Source organism: Mustelus asterias, chromosome 14, assembly GCF_964213995.1.
Source record: "Mustelus asterias chromosome 14, sMusAst1.hap1.1, whole genome shotgun sequence".
Taxonomy (NCBI): Eukaryota; Metazoa; Chordata; class Chondrichthyes; order Carcharhiniformes; family Triakidae; genus Mustelus; species Mustelus asterias.
In genome coordinates this window covers 8,514,993-8,533,450 of record NC_135814.1, presented here as the reverse complement: position 1 = coordinate 8,533,450, position 18,458 = coordinate 8,514,993, and the positions used below count along the sequence as shown (strand labels likewise).

Below are 18,458 nucleotides of genomic sequence, written 5' to 3'. Positions count from 1 at the left end.
AGGTTCGATTCCCGGCTTGGATCACTGTCTGTGTGGAGTTTGCACGTTCTCCCTGTGTCTGCGTGGGTTTCCTCCGGGTGCTCCGGTTTCCTCCCACAGTCGGAAAGACGTGCTGGTTAGGTGCATTGGCCGTGCTAAATTCTCCCTCAGTGTACCCGAACAGGCGCCGGAGTGTGGCGACTAGAGGATTTTCACAGTAACTTAATTGCGGTGTTAATGTAAGCCTACTTGTGACTAATAAATAAACATTAAAAAAACTTTAACCTGTTGGACTTTAATCTGGCGTTGTGAGACTTCTTACTGATTGACCGAGGCATTGCTATGGAGAAGACAATCGGAACTAACTATAGGCTCCCTGAGTTCCTGGGTATTCAAAAAAAGGTGCAATTAAGGCTTGAACAGGTTCCTTTTAACACTGATTGGGCCCCTGTGTATGAATTTAAGACACCTCTAACAAACATAAATGAGCCATGTTAGCAACTTAAGTGATTATCTTAAACTGGTTGATAGCGTAGCTGTCAGCACACTTAGGATTGTTCAACAAGTACTGCTCAGTTGTGGAATCACATCGACAGCAGACATTTTGTCTTGGCTTTTGCAAGTGCAGCGTGGTTGAGTATGACCCGTATCGGCTTATTGCAAACAACTGACAGCATCTTTCTTCATGTCGCTCTTTTCAACAATCTTGAAATATATAATTTGTGCTCAGCTTTGGCACAGTGGGTGCAGCTCCTTCCTCTGAGTCAAGGAGGTTGTGTATTCAAATCCCACTCCAGAAACTTACACACTGAGTCTTAGCTGACGTTCCCAGTGCAGAGGGAGTGTTGCACTGTCAGAGGTGCCAACCTTTACATTAAACAATGGGCTTGATTTTAATTCTGTGCAAGTGAGTTGGTTTTGAGTCAGTTAAAGTCTCACCTATGCATGTCTTCCAAATGTAGCCAGGGAATCTTTTTAAAGTAAAGTTTATTTATTAGTCACACGTAGGCTTACATTAACGCGGTAATGAAGTTACTGAGAAAATCCCCCAGTCGCCACACTTTGGCGCCTGTTCGGGTACACTGAGAGAGAATTTAGCACGGCCAATGCACCTAACCAGCACGTCTTTCGGACTGTGGGAGGAAACCGGAGCACCCGGAGGAAATCCACGCAGACAGGGGGAGAACGTGCAAACTCCACACAGACAGCGACCCAAGCCAGGAATCGAACCCAGGTCCCTGGAACTATGAGGCAGCAGTGATAACCACTGTGCCACTGTGCTGCTATTACATGTGCTGTTACATAGAATCATAGAATCCCTAAAGTGCAGAAGGAGGCCATTCGGCCAATCGAGCCTGCACCGACAACAATACTACCCAGGCCCTATCCCCTCTGCCTGAGAGGGCAAGTGGGGTCCCAGTTTAACATGTCACCCTAAAGCCAGCACCTCTGACAGTGCAGCACCCCTCAGCAGTGGTACCAGAGTGTCAATCTAGATTAAAGGGAAGAAATGATATTTAATGATATGAACGCAGGTGCCGAGTGGGCTCCACAGAGAAGGCCTCCCTGTTGCATTGTCTGTCCGGGGAATGGTGTACATCACCATGAGGACAAGTTTCTCCCCTGTCCATTCCAAAGCTGAACTTGACCCCATCATCACCTTCTCACTCAGAGGCAAGGCCGCTACCCAATGGAGCCACCCGACACCGTGCATTCCAGCCATTTTACTTATCCCCACCGCTGCCGTCCTTGTCTTGGCGCCTCTTCTGGCCAAGGCCCCAGGCAGCAGCCGCTATCCTCATCTCCAGCTGCTTTCGCTTGACTGCGTCGGCTGGCATGGGGTCGCTGAAGTGGGGTCGCAGGCGACACTCCCGCTGGGCTTTGGCGGTGTCCGTGGTCCCATACGCCGCGTCAGAGCTCGACCTCCGACACCCGGGGAGTGAATGCTGAGGAAGAGGAATCAGGGAAAGGTCAAGACGGTGGCGGGAGGAAAAAACAATCAATTAAATTAAGTTAGAACGGGACGGGTTGTGTGGGAAAGACTGTTCGCACCAGTATTCTTAATTCTCCGTTTTACTGTTTTTTTCCCTTCTGGGGAAGGAGGGTGGCTGCAGCAGAGTCACTGAGAGACGAGGAGGTTTGGGGTTTGGAGAAGCCCTCATTACACGGCCAGAGTGTTATCCACATCTACCCTTCCTCCTCCGTCACATTCCCAGGTGACAGGAGGTCTCTCCTCTTTGCCAGGTTTGTTCCGTTAACCTCACCCCGCCAACTACGAATCCACTCCAGCATCTTCCACCATCTCTGGACCTGCCTCTTACTCCTTTACTTGTCTCATTACCATCCCTTTTAAACTTGTGCCAGCATCCCGTCCGTGAATTTGACTTTCCTGCCCTCGGTTCTATTTCCGGCCTTCACTTTGTCTTTTCCTCACCCTCTCTTTGTTCCTGCTTCTGGACTTGCTCAAACTGTTGAGTTTCTAACGTACCCCAATACTGATGGAAGGTCATCGACCTGGAATATTAACTCTGTCTGAGAATATAGGGAATGGAGCTGGAGTAGGCTATTCAGCCCCTGAAGCCTGCTCATTCAACTAGAACATAGCTGATCTTCCACCACAGATATTATAAGAACATAAAAACATAAGAACTAGGAGCAGGAGTAGGCCATCTGGCCCCTCGAGCCTGCTCCGCCATTCAATAAGATCATGGCTGATCTTTTCGTGGACTCAGCTCCACTTACCCGCCTGCTCACCATAACCCTTAATTCCTTTACTGTTCAAAAATGTATCTATCCTTGCCTTAGAAACATTCAATGCGGTCGCCTCAACTGCTTCACTGGGCAGGGAATTCCACAGATTCACAACCCTTTGTGTGAAGAAGTTCCTCCTCAACTCATTCCTAAATCTGCTTCCTCTTATTTTGAGGCCATGCCCCCTAGTTCTAGTTTCACCTGCCAGTGGAAACAACCTCCCTGCTTCTATTTTATGAATTCTCTTCATAATCTTATATGTTTCTGTAAGATCTCCCCTCATTCTTCTGAATTCCAATGAGTATCGCCCCAGTCTACTCAGTCTCTTGTCATAAGACAACCCTCTCAACTCCGGAATCAACCTAGTGAATCTCCTCTGCATCCCCTCCAGTGCCAGTATATCCTTTCTCAAGTAAGGAGACCAAAACTGTACACAGTACTCCAGGTGTGGCCTCACCAGCATCTTTATAAAGCTGCAACATAATCTCACTGTTTTTAAACTCCATCCGTCTAACGATGAAGGACGAAATTCCATTTGCTTTCTTAATTACTTGCTGCACCTGCAAACCAGCTTTTTGCGATGTTGCCTGACCTTCTAGATCGCTACTAACAATTTTTATTCATGCCTTGTAATTCCATTATTCTATATATAGAATCTATCAATGGGATGTTTCTATCCTATTCTTGTAGTCCTGCCCTTACCCCTTCCCCATTCCTCCAGGAACCAGTTTCCACCTTCCACTCCACACCTTCAGTCTTCAACAAATCGTCCTCCACCATTTCTACCACCTCCAGCTTGGTGCCACCTCCAATCGGATCTTGCCCTGGCCATTCTCCATTCCAAAGAGACTGTTCGCTCTGCAAGACCCTGGCCCATTCCTTAATATCCCCCCCCCCACAACATGCCCTCTTCTTCTCACTGCGCCTTCTCACATAGGTGCAGGGAGTGCACCACCTGCCCTTACAACTCCACCTTCCCATTATGCAGCGCTCCAAAGATTCCAGCTGGGAGAAGCAGCAATTTAATTTGCTGGTGCTCCTTTCAATTTAGCATGTTCACAATTTGGCCTCCTATGCACTCGGAAGACCTTTTTTTGCTTTTGTTCAGGAGATGTGAGCGTCGCTGGCTGGGCCATTATTGCCCATCCCTTCATTTCCCTTGAACTGAGTGGCTCGCTCGGCCGTTTCAGAGTCAACCACAAAGCTGCAGGCCAGACCACGTAAGGCTGGCGGATTTCCTTCCCTAAAGGACATTAAGTGAACCGGATGGCTTTTTACAGCAATCAACAATGGTTTCATAGTTATTATTAGACTCAAATCCAGATATTTTTAGTGAATTAAAATTTCACCATCTGCCGTGATGGGTTTCGAACCCAGATCTCCAGAGCATTTCCCCTGGGTCGCTTGGTTACTAGGCTAGTGACATACCACTACGCCACAGCCTCCCCCAATGTAGATTGTTGAACCTGCCCATTCTGTCTGCAGGTGTGCCGCTGAGCTTCTGGTTGTCTGTTCTTTCTCCCATACTGACCTCTCTGTCCTCGGTCAGCTACACTATTCCAATGAAGCTCAATGGAAGCTCGAGGGACAACACCTCATCCTACAGTTAGACACTTTACAACTTCCTGACTCAACACTGCGTTGAACAATTTCAGATCGTAACGAACATCCTCAATTTCTCTGACAGCAGTTGTTGATAATGATCTTTCAAACTCACCCTCAACCCATCATATCCCATTGCCCCCGTTTGCCTTGTACCACATCTCTTGTGTCAATCAATCCTCCCTTTGCTCTGTTTCCCTCCTCCCCCAATCCACCCTCTCTCTTTCCTGCCTCTGCAGTTGCTCAAAGCCTGTCACATCTCCAACTTTTTCCAGTTCTGTTGAAAGGCCAACAATGTGAAATAATCAACTCTGTTTCTCTCACCACAGATGCTGCCTGACCTGCTGAGTATTTCCAGAATGTTGTGTTTTTAATAAGGATTTCCAATATTCACAGACTTTTGCTTTTGTTCCAGGTATTAAACCATCTAATGTCCTGATTAGATTCCAGCGTTATCCATTATTCTTTATATAAACCACCAATCCCCTCAATTAGATTCCACTCCCGGGTATCTGTAATTCTATGTATAATCCACCCCAAGCCCCTTGGTTAGATTCCAGTCTGTGACTCACTTCACAGTATCTGTTATTCTATATATAATCCACCCCGAACCCCTTGATTAGATTCCAGTCTGTGACTTACTCCAGAGTATCTTTTATTCTATATATAATCCACCCCGAACCCCTTGGTTAGATTCCAGTCTGTGACTCAATCCAGAGTATCTGTTATTCTATATGTAAACCACCCCAAACCCCTCGATTAAATTCCCGTCTGTAACTCACTCCTGGGTATCTGTAATTCTATATATAATCCACCCCAAATCCCTTGATTAGATTCCAGTCTGTAACTCACTCCAGAGTATCTGTTATTCTATATATAAACCACCCTGAACCCCTTGATTAAATTCCTGTCTGTAACTCACTCCCAGGTATCTGTAATTCTATATATAATCCACCCAAACCCTTTGATTAGATTCCAGTCTGTAACTCACTCCAGTGTATGTTATTCTATATATAAACCACCCCGAACCCCACGATAAGATTCCATTCTGTCACTCACTCCCAGATATCTGTTGTTTGATATATAAACCACCCCAAACTTCTCGATTAGATTCCAGCCTGTGACTAATTCCCGGGTATCTTATTCCATATATAAACTACCCTGAACCCCTCGATTAGATTCTAGTCTGTAACTCACTCCTAGGTATCTGTTATTCTATATGTAAACCACCCCAAACCCCTCGATTAGATTCCAGTCTGTAACTCACTCCCGGGTACCTGTTATTCTATATATAAACCACCCCGAACCCCTCGATTAGATTCCAGTCTGTAACTCACTCTCAGGTATTCATGATTAAATATATAAACCATCTGAATCCCTCGATTTGGTTTTCTTTGCCACGCGTTGGGGTCTGTGGTAGACTAATTGGTAGAGATTGATCGCTATAATCAGCCAACAACTCCATTATCATTGTTTTACGCCACTGCCAAGCTGGTAGAAGGCAGATTGGTGATCTTCCCTTGTCTAGCAACCTCACCCCCCCCCCCCCACCCCCACCATGTTGCCACGTTCCCACCATTGCCTCTGTCCAGAGTGCATCAACAACACAATGCGTCATGAAGTTGCCACGCGACTGACATCTAAAGCAGCTTGCGTGTCGGTACAAGCTGCAATTAGTCACCAGCAAAGCCTCCTCGTCTTACTCGCTCGCCCACTAGGGTAAATCCTCGGCCTGTCTTAAGTAGTTCTGGCCTCACAGCTGAGAGCAATAAAGAGCCGGCTTATTTACACAGTCTGTCTGCCGATGAGCACCAGCAGCCTTCCGACTGCCTTCTGCGCCGCAATCCAGGGTTGCCGTGGAAACTGGGCCTGATTGATTGTCCTGTTCATTGACGGTGATGTCATCCAGCAGTTCCTGGTGATGGGATGATTGTACGGCTGCAGATTCTGCAGTGCAGCTGTTAAAGGAAGCAGAACGGATTGATCAAAACAAGGACCATCGCCAAATTCTTTAATTGCAACCTCTTAGAACACTTGTCGCACAATTACTTCCATTTCAAACTTGCGCACTGTCTGTTAAAAGCCTCCTGCGATATTTCTGATTCCAGGATTTTTACTTGTTGCGTGATTTGAAATAAAAGGCAAAGATTTGCATTTATATAGCATCCTTCCTGAGCTTCGTGCTTCACAGCCAATTAAGTAGCTTTGCAGTGTCGTCACTGTAGAGAGACATGTCAGTCAATCTGTACACAGCAAGCTCCCACAAAGAACAATTTTTAATTAATGGTTTTAATTTTTCAAAATTGCCCAGATTCGGGGAAGGTGCTATTAGATTGGAAAAAGGCAAATGTAACTCCTTTATCCACTTTGGCACAGTGGTTAGCACTGCTGCCTCACAGCGCCAGAGACCCGGGTTCAATTCTGGCCTTGGGTCACTGTCTGTGTGGAGTCTGCACGTTCTCCCCGTGTCTGCGCGGGGTTCCTCCGGGTGCTCCGGTTTCTTCCCACAGTCCAAAGATGTGCAGGTTAGGTACATTGGCCATGCTTAATTAACCTTAGTGTCAGGGGGATTAGCAGGGTAAATATGAGGGGTTGTGGGAATACGGCTTGGGTGGGATTGTGGTGGGTGCAGACTCAATGGGCCGATTGGCCTCCTTCTGCACAGTAGGGTTCCGATGATTCTATGATTCAAAAAGGCAGGGAGACAGAAAGCAGGGAACTACGGGCCAGTTAGTTTCACATCTGTCAGAAGGAACACATTAGCAACTGTTATTAAAGATGTTACAGCAGGACACTTGGAAAAATTCAAGGCAATCAGGCAGAGTCAACATAGTTTTGTGAAAGGGAATGATTCACATGTGCTGTGGATGAAGGGGAGCCAGTGGATGCACTGTATTTAAATTTCCAGAAGGCTTTTGATAAAGTGCCACATCAAAGGTTATTGCATCAAATAAAAGCTCCGGATGTAGGGGGTAACATTTGGGATGGATTGAAGTTTGGCGAGCTAAGAGGAAACAGAGAGTTGGCATAAATGGATCTTTTTCTGGCTGGCAGGGTGTGACGAGTGGTGTGCCACAGGAATAAAGCACTTACTCCCAGCATGGGACCTCAAATTATAACGATTTATACAAATGACTTGGATGAAGAGACTGAATGGATGATTGCCAAGTTTGCTGATGACACAAAGATAGGGAGGAAAGCAAATTGTGAAGAGGAAATAAGAAGGTTACAAAGGGACACAGGCAGTTACAGTAAATGTCAAAGATCTGTATAATGTGGGCAAATGAGAAATTGTCCATTTTGGCAGGCAAAATAAAAAACTTATCAAAATGCAGGGCACAAAGAACGAAGGACAGTACAGCACAGGAACAGGCCCTTCGGCCCTCCAAGCCTGCGCCGATCACGTTGTCCTATCTAGACCAACCGCTTGTATCGCTCTATTCCCCGTCTGTTCATGTGTCTATCGAGATAAGTCTTAAATGTCACTAACGTAACTGCCTCAACCGCCTCACTGGGCAGTGCATTCCAGGCCCCCACCACCCTCTGTGTAAAAAACATCCTCTGTACATCTCCACTGAACCTTTCCTCCCTTACCTTGAACTTGTGCCCCCTTGTAATTGTCATTTCTGCCCTGGGAAAAAGCTTCCAACTGTTCACCCAATCTATTATACCCCTCATAATTTTATAAACTTCTAACAGGGCGCTTTCAGAATTTGAGGATGATACAAACATTGGAAGTGCTATTAACTGTGATGAGATCGACTTGCACATAGACATACTGGCAGATTGGGCTGATGCTGTTCAACACAGAGAAGTGTGAGGTGATTCATTTTGCCAGGAAAGATGTGAAGAGACAGGATGAAATAAAGGAAGCAAAACTAAAGGAGGTGCAGGAGCAAAGGGACCTCAGTGTATTTGTACATAAGTCACTGAAGATGGCAAGGCATGTTGAGAGGGCAGCTAATAAAGCATATAGTAACCTAAAGTTTAAAGTTTATTTATAAATGTCACAAGTAGGCTTACATTAACACTGCAAAGAAGTTACTGTGAAAATCCCCTAGTCACCACACTCCGGTGTCTGTTCGGGTACACTGAGGGAGAATTTAGCATGGACAATGCACCTAACTAGCATGTCTTTCGGACTGTGGGAGGAAACCGGAGCACCCAGAGGAAACCCATGCAGACACGGGGAGAAGTGCAGATTCCGCACAGACAGTGACCCAAGCCAGGAATGGAACCCGGGTCCCTGGCGCTGTGAGGCAGCAGTGCTAACCACTGTGCTTAGGTTTTATTAAGAGGGATATTGATTACAAGAGTAAGGAGCTCACATTGAACTTGTATAAGACACTAGTTGGGACTCATCTGGAGCACTGCGTCCATTCTGAGCGCCATACTTGAAAAAAGATGTAAAGACGTTGGAGAGCGTACAGATGAGATTCACAAGAATGATTTCAGAGATTGAGTTTTTTGAAGAAGTGACGAAGATGATTGATGAGGGTAGGGCAGTGGATTTTGTCTACATGGACTTCAGTAAGGCCTTTGACAAGATCCCTCATGGAAAACTGGTGCAGAAGATGAAGTCGCATGGGATCAGAGGAGAGCTGGCAAGGTGGATACAGAACTGGTTCGGTCAAAGAAGACAGAGGGTCGCAATGGAAGGGTACGTTTCTGAATGAGGGCTGTGATTGAGAGCAGATTTCCACTCCAAGTGACGAAGGAGCAGCACTCCGAAAGCTAATGGTATTTTTGCTACCAAATAAACCTGTTGGACTTTAACCTAGGTGTCTCTGTGCCCTTTGAGAGCAGATTTCCACTCCAAGTGGCGTTCCTCAGGGATCAGTGCTGGGACCTTTGCTGTTTGTAATATATGTAAATGATTTGGAGGAAAATGTAACTGGTTTGATTAGTAAGTTTGCGGACGACACAAAGGTTGGTGGATTTGCGGATAGCGATGAGGACCATCGGAGGATACAGCAGGATATAGATCGATTGGAGACTTGGGCGGAGAGATGGCAGATGGAGTTTAATCCGGACAAATGTGTGGTAATGCATTTTGGAAGGACTAATAAAGATAGGAAATATACAGTAAATGACAGATTCCTTAAGACTATTGATAGGCAGAGGGATCTGGATGTACAGGTACACAGGTCACTGAAAGTGGCAATGCAGGTGGAAAAGGTAGTCAAGAACGCATACGGCATGCTTGCCTTCATCGGCCGGGGTATTGAGTTTAAAAATTGGCAAGTCATGTTGCAGCTTTATAGAACCTTAGTTAGGCTGCACTTGGAATATTGTGTTCAATTCTGGTTGCCACACTACCAGAAGGATGTGGAGGCTTTGGAGAGGGTACAAAAGAGACTTACCAGGATGTTGCCTGGTCTGGAGGGCATTAGCTATGAGGAGAGGTTGGAGAAACTTGGTTTGTTCTCACTGGAATGATGGAGGGTGAGGGGTGACCTGACAGAAGTTTACAAGATTATGAGAGGCATGGACAGAGTGGATAGTCAGAAGCTTTTTCCCAGGGTGGAAGAGTCAATTACTAGGGGGCATAGGTTTAAGGTGCAAGGAGCAAGGTTTAAAGGAGATATACAAGGCAAGTTTTTTACACAGAGAGTGGTGGGTGCCTGAAACTCGCTGCCGGGGGAGGTGGTGGAAGCAGATACAATAGTGACAAATACATGAATAGGATGGGAATGGAGGGATATGGTCCCCGGAAGAGTAGTGGGTTTTAGTTCAGTTGCGCAGCATGGTCGGTGCAGGCTTGGAGGGCCGAAGGGGCTATTCCTGTGCTGCAATTTTCTTTATTCTTTGTTGTAAACAATTGTAGCTATAAGGATAGATAAGAGAGGCTGGAGACCCTACTGGAAGTGCCATTTTGTGCGACAGCTGGAGGCTGTGCTGGGTGGACACTCTGGGGTGCTATATTGGGATGGGGTTCATGTTATGTTGTTGTTGTTGGGGGGACGAACCCTGATGCTGATGATAGGGGGATCTCCATGTCCTTGAGGGGTGGGGGGTTTATTTTCTGTGTGCATCGGAGTGCCATTTTCAAAGGGCACCCCAATCTCTGTGGATCCAGCCTCGCAGCCTCTATCAGGCCTCAGCCCACCACACTGATGGCGTAAACCGTTCCCTCCCCTTCCCCCGGCTAAAGAAGGCTTTATGTTTTTGTTAAATTAACCCTTAATGTCAGGGGGACTAGCAGGGTAAATGGGGTCATGGGGATAGGACTTGGGTGGGATTGTGGTCAGTGCCAACTCGATGGGCCAAATGGTCCCCTTCTGCACTGTAGGGATTCTATGATTCTTTTGACAAGGTCTCACATAACAGACTACTATGTAAAGTTAAAACAAATGGGATTGCAGGTAATGTCTTGAGATAGATAGAAAGCTGGCTGGCAGATAGGAAGCATAGAATTGGCATAAATGGGTCTTTTTCTGATTGGCAGACAGTGCTAGTGGGGTTCTGCAGGGACCTGTGCTAGGACCCCAACTGTTCGCATTATATATTAATGATTTGGAAGCAGAAACTGAATGTATTATCTCCAGATTTGCAGATGATACAAAGTTGGGTGGGAGGGTGAGCTGATTTGGACAGGCTGAGTGTGTGGGCATCTGCATGGCAGATGCAGTATAATGTGGATAAATGTGAGGTTATCCACTTTGGTAGCAAGAATAGGAAGACAGATTATTACTTGAATGGGTGTAAATTGAGAGAGGTGGATACTCAGTGAGACCTTAGTGGCCTTATGCATCAGTCGCTGAGAGTAAGCGTGCAGGTACAGCAGGCAGTAAAGAAGGCAAATGGTATGTTGACCTTCATAGTGAGAGGATTTGAGTACAGGGATAGGGATAAGGGGTAAACCTTTTAGAACTGAGGTGAGGAGAAATTTCTTTACCCAGAGAGTAGTGAATGTGTGGAATTCACTATGACAGAAAGTTGCCTGATCTCCAGACAAAATTAGATATAGCTCTTGGGGCTAAAGGGATCAAGGATACGGGGGGGAAAGGGAGATCAGGATGTTGAATTTGATGATCAGCCATGATCATAATGAATGGCAGAGCAAACTCGAAGGGCCGAATGGCATACTGATGCTTTTTGTTTCTATGTTTCTATGTGAGTGTGTGAGTTTGCATGTGTGTGTGTGTGTGTGTGTGTGTGTGTGCGAGTGTGTGTGTGTGTGTGCGAGTGTGTGTGTGTGCGAGTGTGTGTGTGTGTGCGAGTGTGTGTGTGTGCGTGTGTGTGTGTGCGTGTGTGTCTGTGTGCGTGTGTGTGTGTGTGTGTGTGTGTATGAGTTACAACAAAGAACATAGAACAAAGAAAAGTACAGCACAGGAACAGGCCCTTCAGCCCTTTAAGCCTGTGCTGATCCTGACTCCCTTGTTGTAATGTCCTTTCTCTAGGTCAGCTACTGGAAGCATTTCATCCACCAGCTATTCTAGCTTTACCAGTAGGAACTTTTCCTAATGGCCAGTGCTCTGCCCTGGGTCAGAAGGTTCAAGTCCCACAAGTGACAGCACGAAATCCAGGATGACGCACCCAGTGTCAGTGTTGAGGGAGTGCTGCACTGTCAAAGATGCTGTCTTTTGAATGCAACATTAAACTGAGGCCCCGCCTGCCCATTCAGGTGGATGTTAAAGAACAGCTGGCACTACACTGAGGAAGGGAAAGGGACACTGAAACAAAAGAAAATCTCGAGTCATTGTCATATAAGGGGCGGCACGGTAGCACAGTGGTTAGCACTGCTGCTTCACAGCTCCAGGGACCTGGGTTCGATTCCCGGCTTGGGTCTCTGTTTGTGTGGAGTTTGCACATTCTCCTCGTGTCTGCGTGGGTTTCCTCCGCGTGCTCCGGTTTCCTCCCACAGTCCAAAGATGTGCTGGTTAGGTTGATTGGCCATGCTAAAATTGCCCTTAGTGTCCTGGGATGAGTAGGTTAGAGGGATTAATGGGTAAATATGTAGGGATATTGGGGTAGGGCCTGGGTGGGATTGTGGTCGGTGCAGACTCGATGGGCCGAATGGCCTCTTTCTGTGCTGTAGGGTTTCTAAGATTCTAAGAACAAAAGAACAAAGACAAGTACAGCACAGGAACAGGCCCTTCAATCCTCCAAGCCTGTGCCAATCATTGTGCCCTAACTAAACTAAAAAAACAACCTTCTGCCCTTACTCGGTCCGTATCCCTCTATTCCCTCCCTATTCATGAACCCATCTAGATGCCTCTTAAATGTTGCTAATGTGCCTGCTTCCACCACCCCCTCTGGCAGCGCGTTCCCGCCACCCACCACTCTCTGCATGAAAAACTTCCCCTGCACGTTTCCCTTAAACTTTCCCCCTCTCACTTGAACCTGTGCCCACTTGCAATTGACACTTCCACCCTGGGAAAAAGCCTCTGACTATCCACCCTGTCTATGCCTCTCATAATTTTATAAACTTCTATCAGGTCTCCCCTCAGCCTCCGTCTTTCCAGTGAAAACAACTCTAGTTCATTCCATCTCTCCTCATAGCCAACACCCTCGAGACCAGGCAACATCCTGGTGAAGCTTCTTTGCACTCTCTCCAGAGGAGGAGGGGAGGAGAGGGGTTGTGACGTATCATCCCCTGGGGGGGGGGGGGGGGGGGGGGGGGGGGTGGGGGGGGTGGGGGTGGGGGGGTGGGGGTGGAGAGGGGGTGTGACCGATCATCCCCTGGGTGGGGGGAGGAGAGGGGGTGTGATGTCTCATCCTCTGGTCGGGGGGGGTTCCACTGCCTGTCTGCGGCCGATGCCCCCTGGCACCATCACTGGTGCCAGGAGGGATCGGCCGCAGACAGGCAGCGGAACCCCCCGACCAGAGGATCAGATGTCACACCCCCTCTCCTCCCCCCCTCCCCCCTCCTCCCCAGACCAGAGGATGACCTGTGTCAGGGAGCCGTTGCAGTCTCTGACCCCGCTCTTCGGAGGCTGCAGTGGCGACTTCAGACTTTTACTTTGCAGGTCGGTAACAGCACGGACGCGGATCGGGCCAGAAGATGGTAAAGTGTGTGTGTGAGTGAGTGTGTGTGTGTGTGTGTGTGTGTGTGTGAGTGAGTGTGTGTGTGTGTGTGTGTGTGTGTGTGTGTGTGTGTGTGTGTTTATTTATTTGTCACAAGTAGGCTTACATTAACTCTGCAATGAAGTTACTGTGAAAATCCCCTAGTCACCACAGTCTGACGCCTGTTCGGGTACACTGAGGAAGAATGTAGCATGGCCAATGCACCTAACCAGCACGTCTTTTGGACTGTGGGAGGAAACCGGAGCACCCAGAGGAAACCCACGCAGACATGGGGAGAATGTGCAAACTCCACACAGACAGTGACCCAAACCGGGAATTGAACCCAGGCCCCTGGCGCTGTGAGGCAGCAGTGCTAACCACTGTGCCACCGTGCCGCCCCACGTGCTAACCACTGTGCTACTGTGTGTGTGTGTGTGTGTGTGTGTGAGAGAGTGTGTGTGTAAGTGTGTCTGTGTGTGTCTGTGTGTGGGTGGGCCATCACATTAGGATAACACTAAACTCAGCCTGACTGTGATGTGATGCCCCTGTGGTTGAGCAGCCTCTTGGGCAAGTTGCTGGAAAGCCAGTGGCACCTATGGAATCGCGAGTCTGTGAGTGAAAAGTGGGGTGGCGGTGGGAAGGGGAAAGAAGGTCTAACAACTAAAAGAAAATGGCCAGAGTCAACCTGGCTAACACTCTGTTGGTGTGTTTGGTTTGACGTATAGCAGCTGGGATCTTTGTTAAGTGTCAGCCCCTCTGGTACATTAGCTTGTATCATTCAGCTCCGGGTCGGCAGTAAGTGATCCAGGGGTCACACTTGACAATTGATGACACCATTAGTCACCAAGAAAGGATTTTGCTTCATAAATATTTCATACTTGTCTCGATACACAGTGGAATTCATGAATTAGGAATCATTAATTCTGGAAGGTGCTATTTACATGATTGCAATCTTCTACAATCACACATTAGCGAGGCTTTTCACTGAGCCTGAGCAAACGCCGTTGATGCAGCACTCTATTTTAGTTGTTTTATCCTCGGCTGGCCTTCTCCCGTCTCTGGTGTTCTTTCCTTGGTGGAAGGCAGTCAGTATTGCATGAGCCATTGAGAATGGGAGTGGCTGGCTGGCCTTTAAACCCCACCTGCTCAGCTGAGGCCCAGCCCATCAGCGCATTTCTGGTGTCTTTGGGAAGCTCAGCATTGGTAATGAAAATGATCCCTGACAATTGAGCAGAAAAGCTGTGTCCCCCAAAACTGACACTGGAGCAACAAAGACAACTTTCATTTCATAACACATTTATGTTTTGCGGCTGCCTTTTGCTGCAAAGCTAGTACATTTACACTCAGTGTAATGAACTCAACTGTAGCTCTCCTACGCAAGGGAAGCACCAAGATAAAGTACTGATATTCTACCCGATATCTTATATGGCTAGGCACATATTTTATTCATCCTGCCTTCTTGATTCCATTTGGTCGCCAGATCAGATGCTCCTGTTCCCTATTGTTTTGCAGCCATGATCCAACTGAATGTCAAAACAGGTCTGAATGCTCTGCTCCTTTTCCTATTTCTTCTGCTCTCCATCTCTGTCATTTTATAAGAACATAAGAACTAGGAGTAGGCGCAGGCCATCTGGCCCCTCGAGCCTGCTCCGCCATTCAATAAGATCATGGCTCATCTTTTTGTGGACTCAGCTCCACTTACCCGCCCGCTCGCCATAACCTTTAATTCCTTTACTGTTCAAAAATGTATCTATCCTTGCCTTAGAAACATTCAATGAGGTAGCCTCAACTGCTTCACTGGGCAGGGAATTCCACAGATTCACAACCCTTTGGGTGAAGAAGTTCCTCCTCAACTCAGTCCTAAATCTGATCCCCCTTATTTTGAGGCTGTGGTGAACCAGCGTTGGTTCCCACTGGATAGTACTGAGCCAGGGGCTGGCCAGGACTACAAGGATGTACATATGTTACTGTTGGATTGTGCTATTGTTGCTGTTGGGTTAGGGTGGGGTTGTTACACCTGTGTATGATACTGTTGTGGCACATCCCAGTCGGGCTCCGCCTCCTGGGAGAGGTATAAGAGTCCCTGCTCTGGCCGGGACCCCTTCAGTCTGGGATAGTGTACATAAGTTCTGATAGCTTCATTAGTAGTAAATAAAAGCCTTCATTTACTGAGCTTCGAGCCTCGTGTCTAAATTGATGTGCATCAGAGGCCATGTCCCCAAGTTCTAGTTTCACCTGCCAGTGGGAACAACCTCCCTGCTTCCATCTTATCTATTCCCTTCCCACTACTGCTGTCTTTGTGTCTTCCATCACTGGGCTCTTTCCCTTCACCTCCGTTCCCCTCCCTCCACTGCTCTTCCTTCTCTCCTGCCCTCTCACCCTCCATTCCTTTCTGCCTTTCTTCCATCACTGCAGTCCTCTCCCCTCCATCTCTGCTCTCTCTCTCTTCTCCATTCCCACTCCCTTACCCCAATCTTTGTCCCCTTCTCTGTTCTCTACCCCTTGTCCTCGTTTGCTCACCCTTTCTCTTGACTGTTGATGCTGCAATGCTTTGCTGGTGAAATCATCAATAATAGAATAAACAGACTTTGTCACATCTGAATAAAGAAACGTTTTTCCAGCATCGCTGAACATCCCGTTCAGTTTCTGACGTTGTAACCTTTGTGTTCCTGAAACTGCAGGCAGTGTGGGTTGCGGACTGTAATCGCTGATTGACACAATGAACCTGGAGCCAGTTTGCACCCAGTTTGTTTAGACACTGTGAACATAATTGACCTTTAACTGCCAGCAAGAACCCTCATTATGTTCTCTTTTCCCTGAACTCAAGGTTGCAAAATAGACAGACCAAAGTCCTTTCCTCATTCCTGCACCCGGCAGGCAACTGAACGTAAATATGAGAAAGAGGCTGACAGAGATGCATACTCGCGCACAAACACTCGGACACTGATACACGCATAAAGGCACACACACACACACACACATACACACACAAATATATGAACAGCCACACTCACACACAAACACACACGCATGCACAAAAGATACAAAAGTCTGAGGTCAACAGACTCAAGAACAGCTTCTTCCCTGCTGCTGTCAGACTTTTGAATGGACCTACCATATATTAAGTTGATCTTTCTCAACACCCTAGCTATGACTGTAACACTACATTCTGCACCCTCTCGTTTCCTTCTCCATGAACGGTATGCTTTGTCTGTATAGCGCGCAAGAAACAATGCTTTTCACTGTATCCCAGTACATGTGACAATAATAAATCAAATCAAAAACATACGCACACATGTACACAAACATACATGCACACACATACATATGGACAAACACACAGGATTTTTATAAGTTCTACCATGTTATTTGAAATCAGCCCATCTTATTTCTTAGGGATATTTGTAATGTCTTCCACAGTGAAGACTGATGCAAAAGGTTTATTTAGCATATCCGCCATTTCTTTGCTATATCAAGCCTCAATCAGTAGAGATCCCACATTTACCTTAGCCGCCCACTTCCTATTTATATATCCATAGAAACACTGTTTGCTTTTGTGCTGCATGCAAGTTTTCTCTCAAAATTTATTTTCCCCCTAATGACAGTTTTCGTGTTTTGCTGCAGGATCCTAAACACTTCCCTCTGGTCTATCACTCTCCCTTGCCACTTTGTATATCTTGCTTTTCAATGTAACATCATCCCTGACTTCCTGTGTTAACCATGGATTTTGTCTCTTTCTCGTGGAATCCCTCTTTTTGCTTGTGATAAACTGCTGCTGAACATTTTGGACCAGCTGTTTGAATATCTGACACTGCTCATCTACTGACCTGTAAATTAGCTTGTTCACCTTAGACAACTCCTCCTTCACACCATTATAATTGCTTTTATTTAAGTTGAAGACACTGGTTATGGATCTATGGTGTTCACCCTCAAACTGTATCTGCAAATTCTATTATTATGGTCACTGCCCCCTTGGGGATCCTTAACCACAAAATCCCTTCTTCATTACACTAAACCAAATCTAAAATAGCTCCTTCCCAGGTAGGTTCCACAACTTACTGCGCTAAAAAGCAATCACTGATGCACTCCGCAAATTCTTCTTTTTCGCTACCCTTGCTGGTTTGGTTTGTCCAATCAATATGCAGATTAAAATCTCCCATAATAATGGCAGTTCCCTTCCAACATGCACTTGATATTTCCCCATTTATGCCCTGACTTCTTGAGAGGTCACGTTTTGGGGGTCTATGGGCTCCTCCCACTCTTGTCTTCATTCCCCTGCTATTCATGATTTTAACCCAAACTGATTCTACATCACTATCCACGGCCTTTATATCACGACTCAGCACTGCTCTGAAACCTTCCTTAATTAACAACGCTACCCCACCTCCTTTCCCCTTTGGCCTGATCTTTAGGATTATTGTAAACCCTGGAATGTTGAACACCCAGTCCTGGTCACCCTGCAACCACGTTTCTGTAATAGCTAAATCTGTGCTATCAATTTATCAATCTTGTTGCACACACACAGACACTCTCATAATCAAACACACACACGCACAAACACACACACGCACAAACACACAGACACTCTCACAAAAAACACACACAAACACACAAAAATACACACACACAAACACACACACACTCTTACAAACACACACAAAAATACACACACACAAACACACACACACTCTTACAAACACACACAAAAATACACACACAAACATACACAGAAACATGCAGAAAACACACACAAATTCTCACATAAGCACTCTCACAAATGAACATACACACACACAAACACACATATACAAACACACTCACATGCACACACAGACACACACAAACACACAAAAACACACACACGCAAACACAAACATACCTGTGTTTATATTTGTGTAAAACATGAAGGACACATTCTTACATCTTATTGTCAATGGAAAGCCTCAATGTTGGTTTGACAGTTTAATTTAATGGTTTGGAAATCCCATTAGACCGTTCATATTATTGCGTCTGTCAAGAATGCCTCATAAATCTACAGATGGCCAGGAGCAGTGAAGAAAAGCAAAGTGAGCAGCTGCTAAGGGTCAAATGGAAGTGGCTAATTTACTGCTGGGCCA

General features: G+C 46.5%; 1 protein-coding gene across 1 annotated transcript in view; it reads right to left on the bottom strand.

Annotated features, from left to right (window-relative positions):
• Window positions 1-18,458, bottom strand: part of arhgef49 (Rho guanine nucleotide exchange factor 49) — a 30,566-nt gene that overhangs the window by 10,331 nt on the left and 1,777 nt on the right. Inside the window, 2 exon segments of the mRNA XM_078229295.1 lie at window positions 1,664-1,925; window positions 6,122-6,290. Of these exon segments, the coding sequence (XP_078085421.1) occupies window positions 1,664-1,925; window positions 6,122-6,290 (431 nt within the window).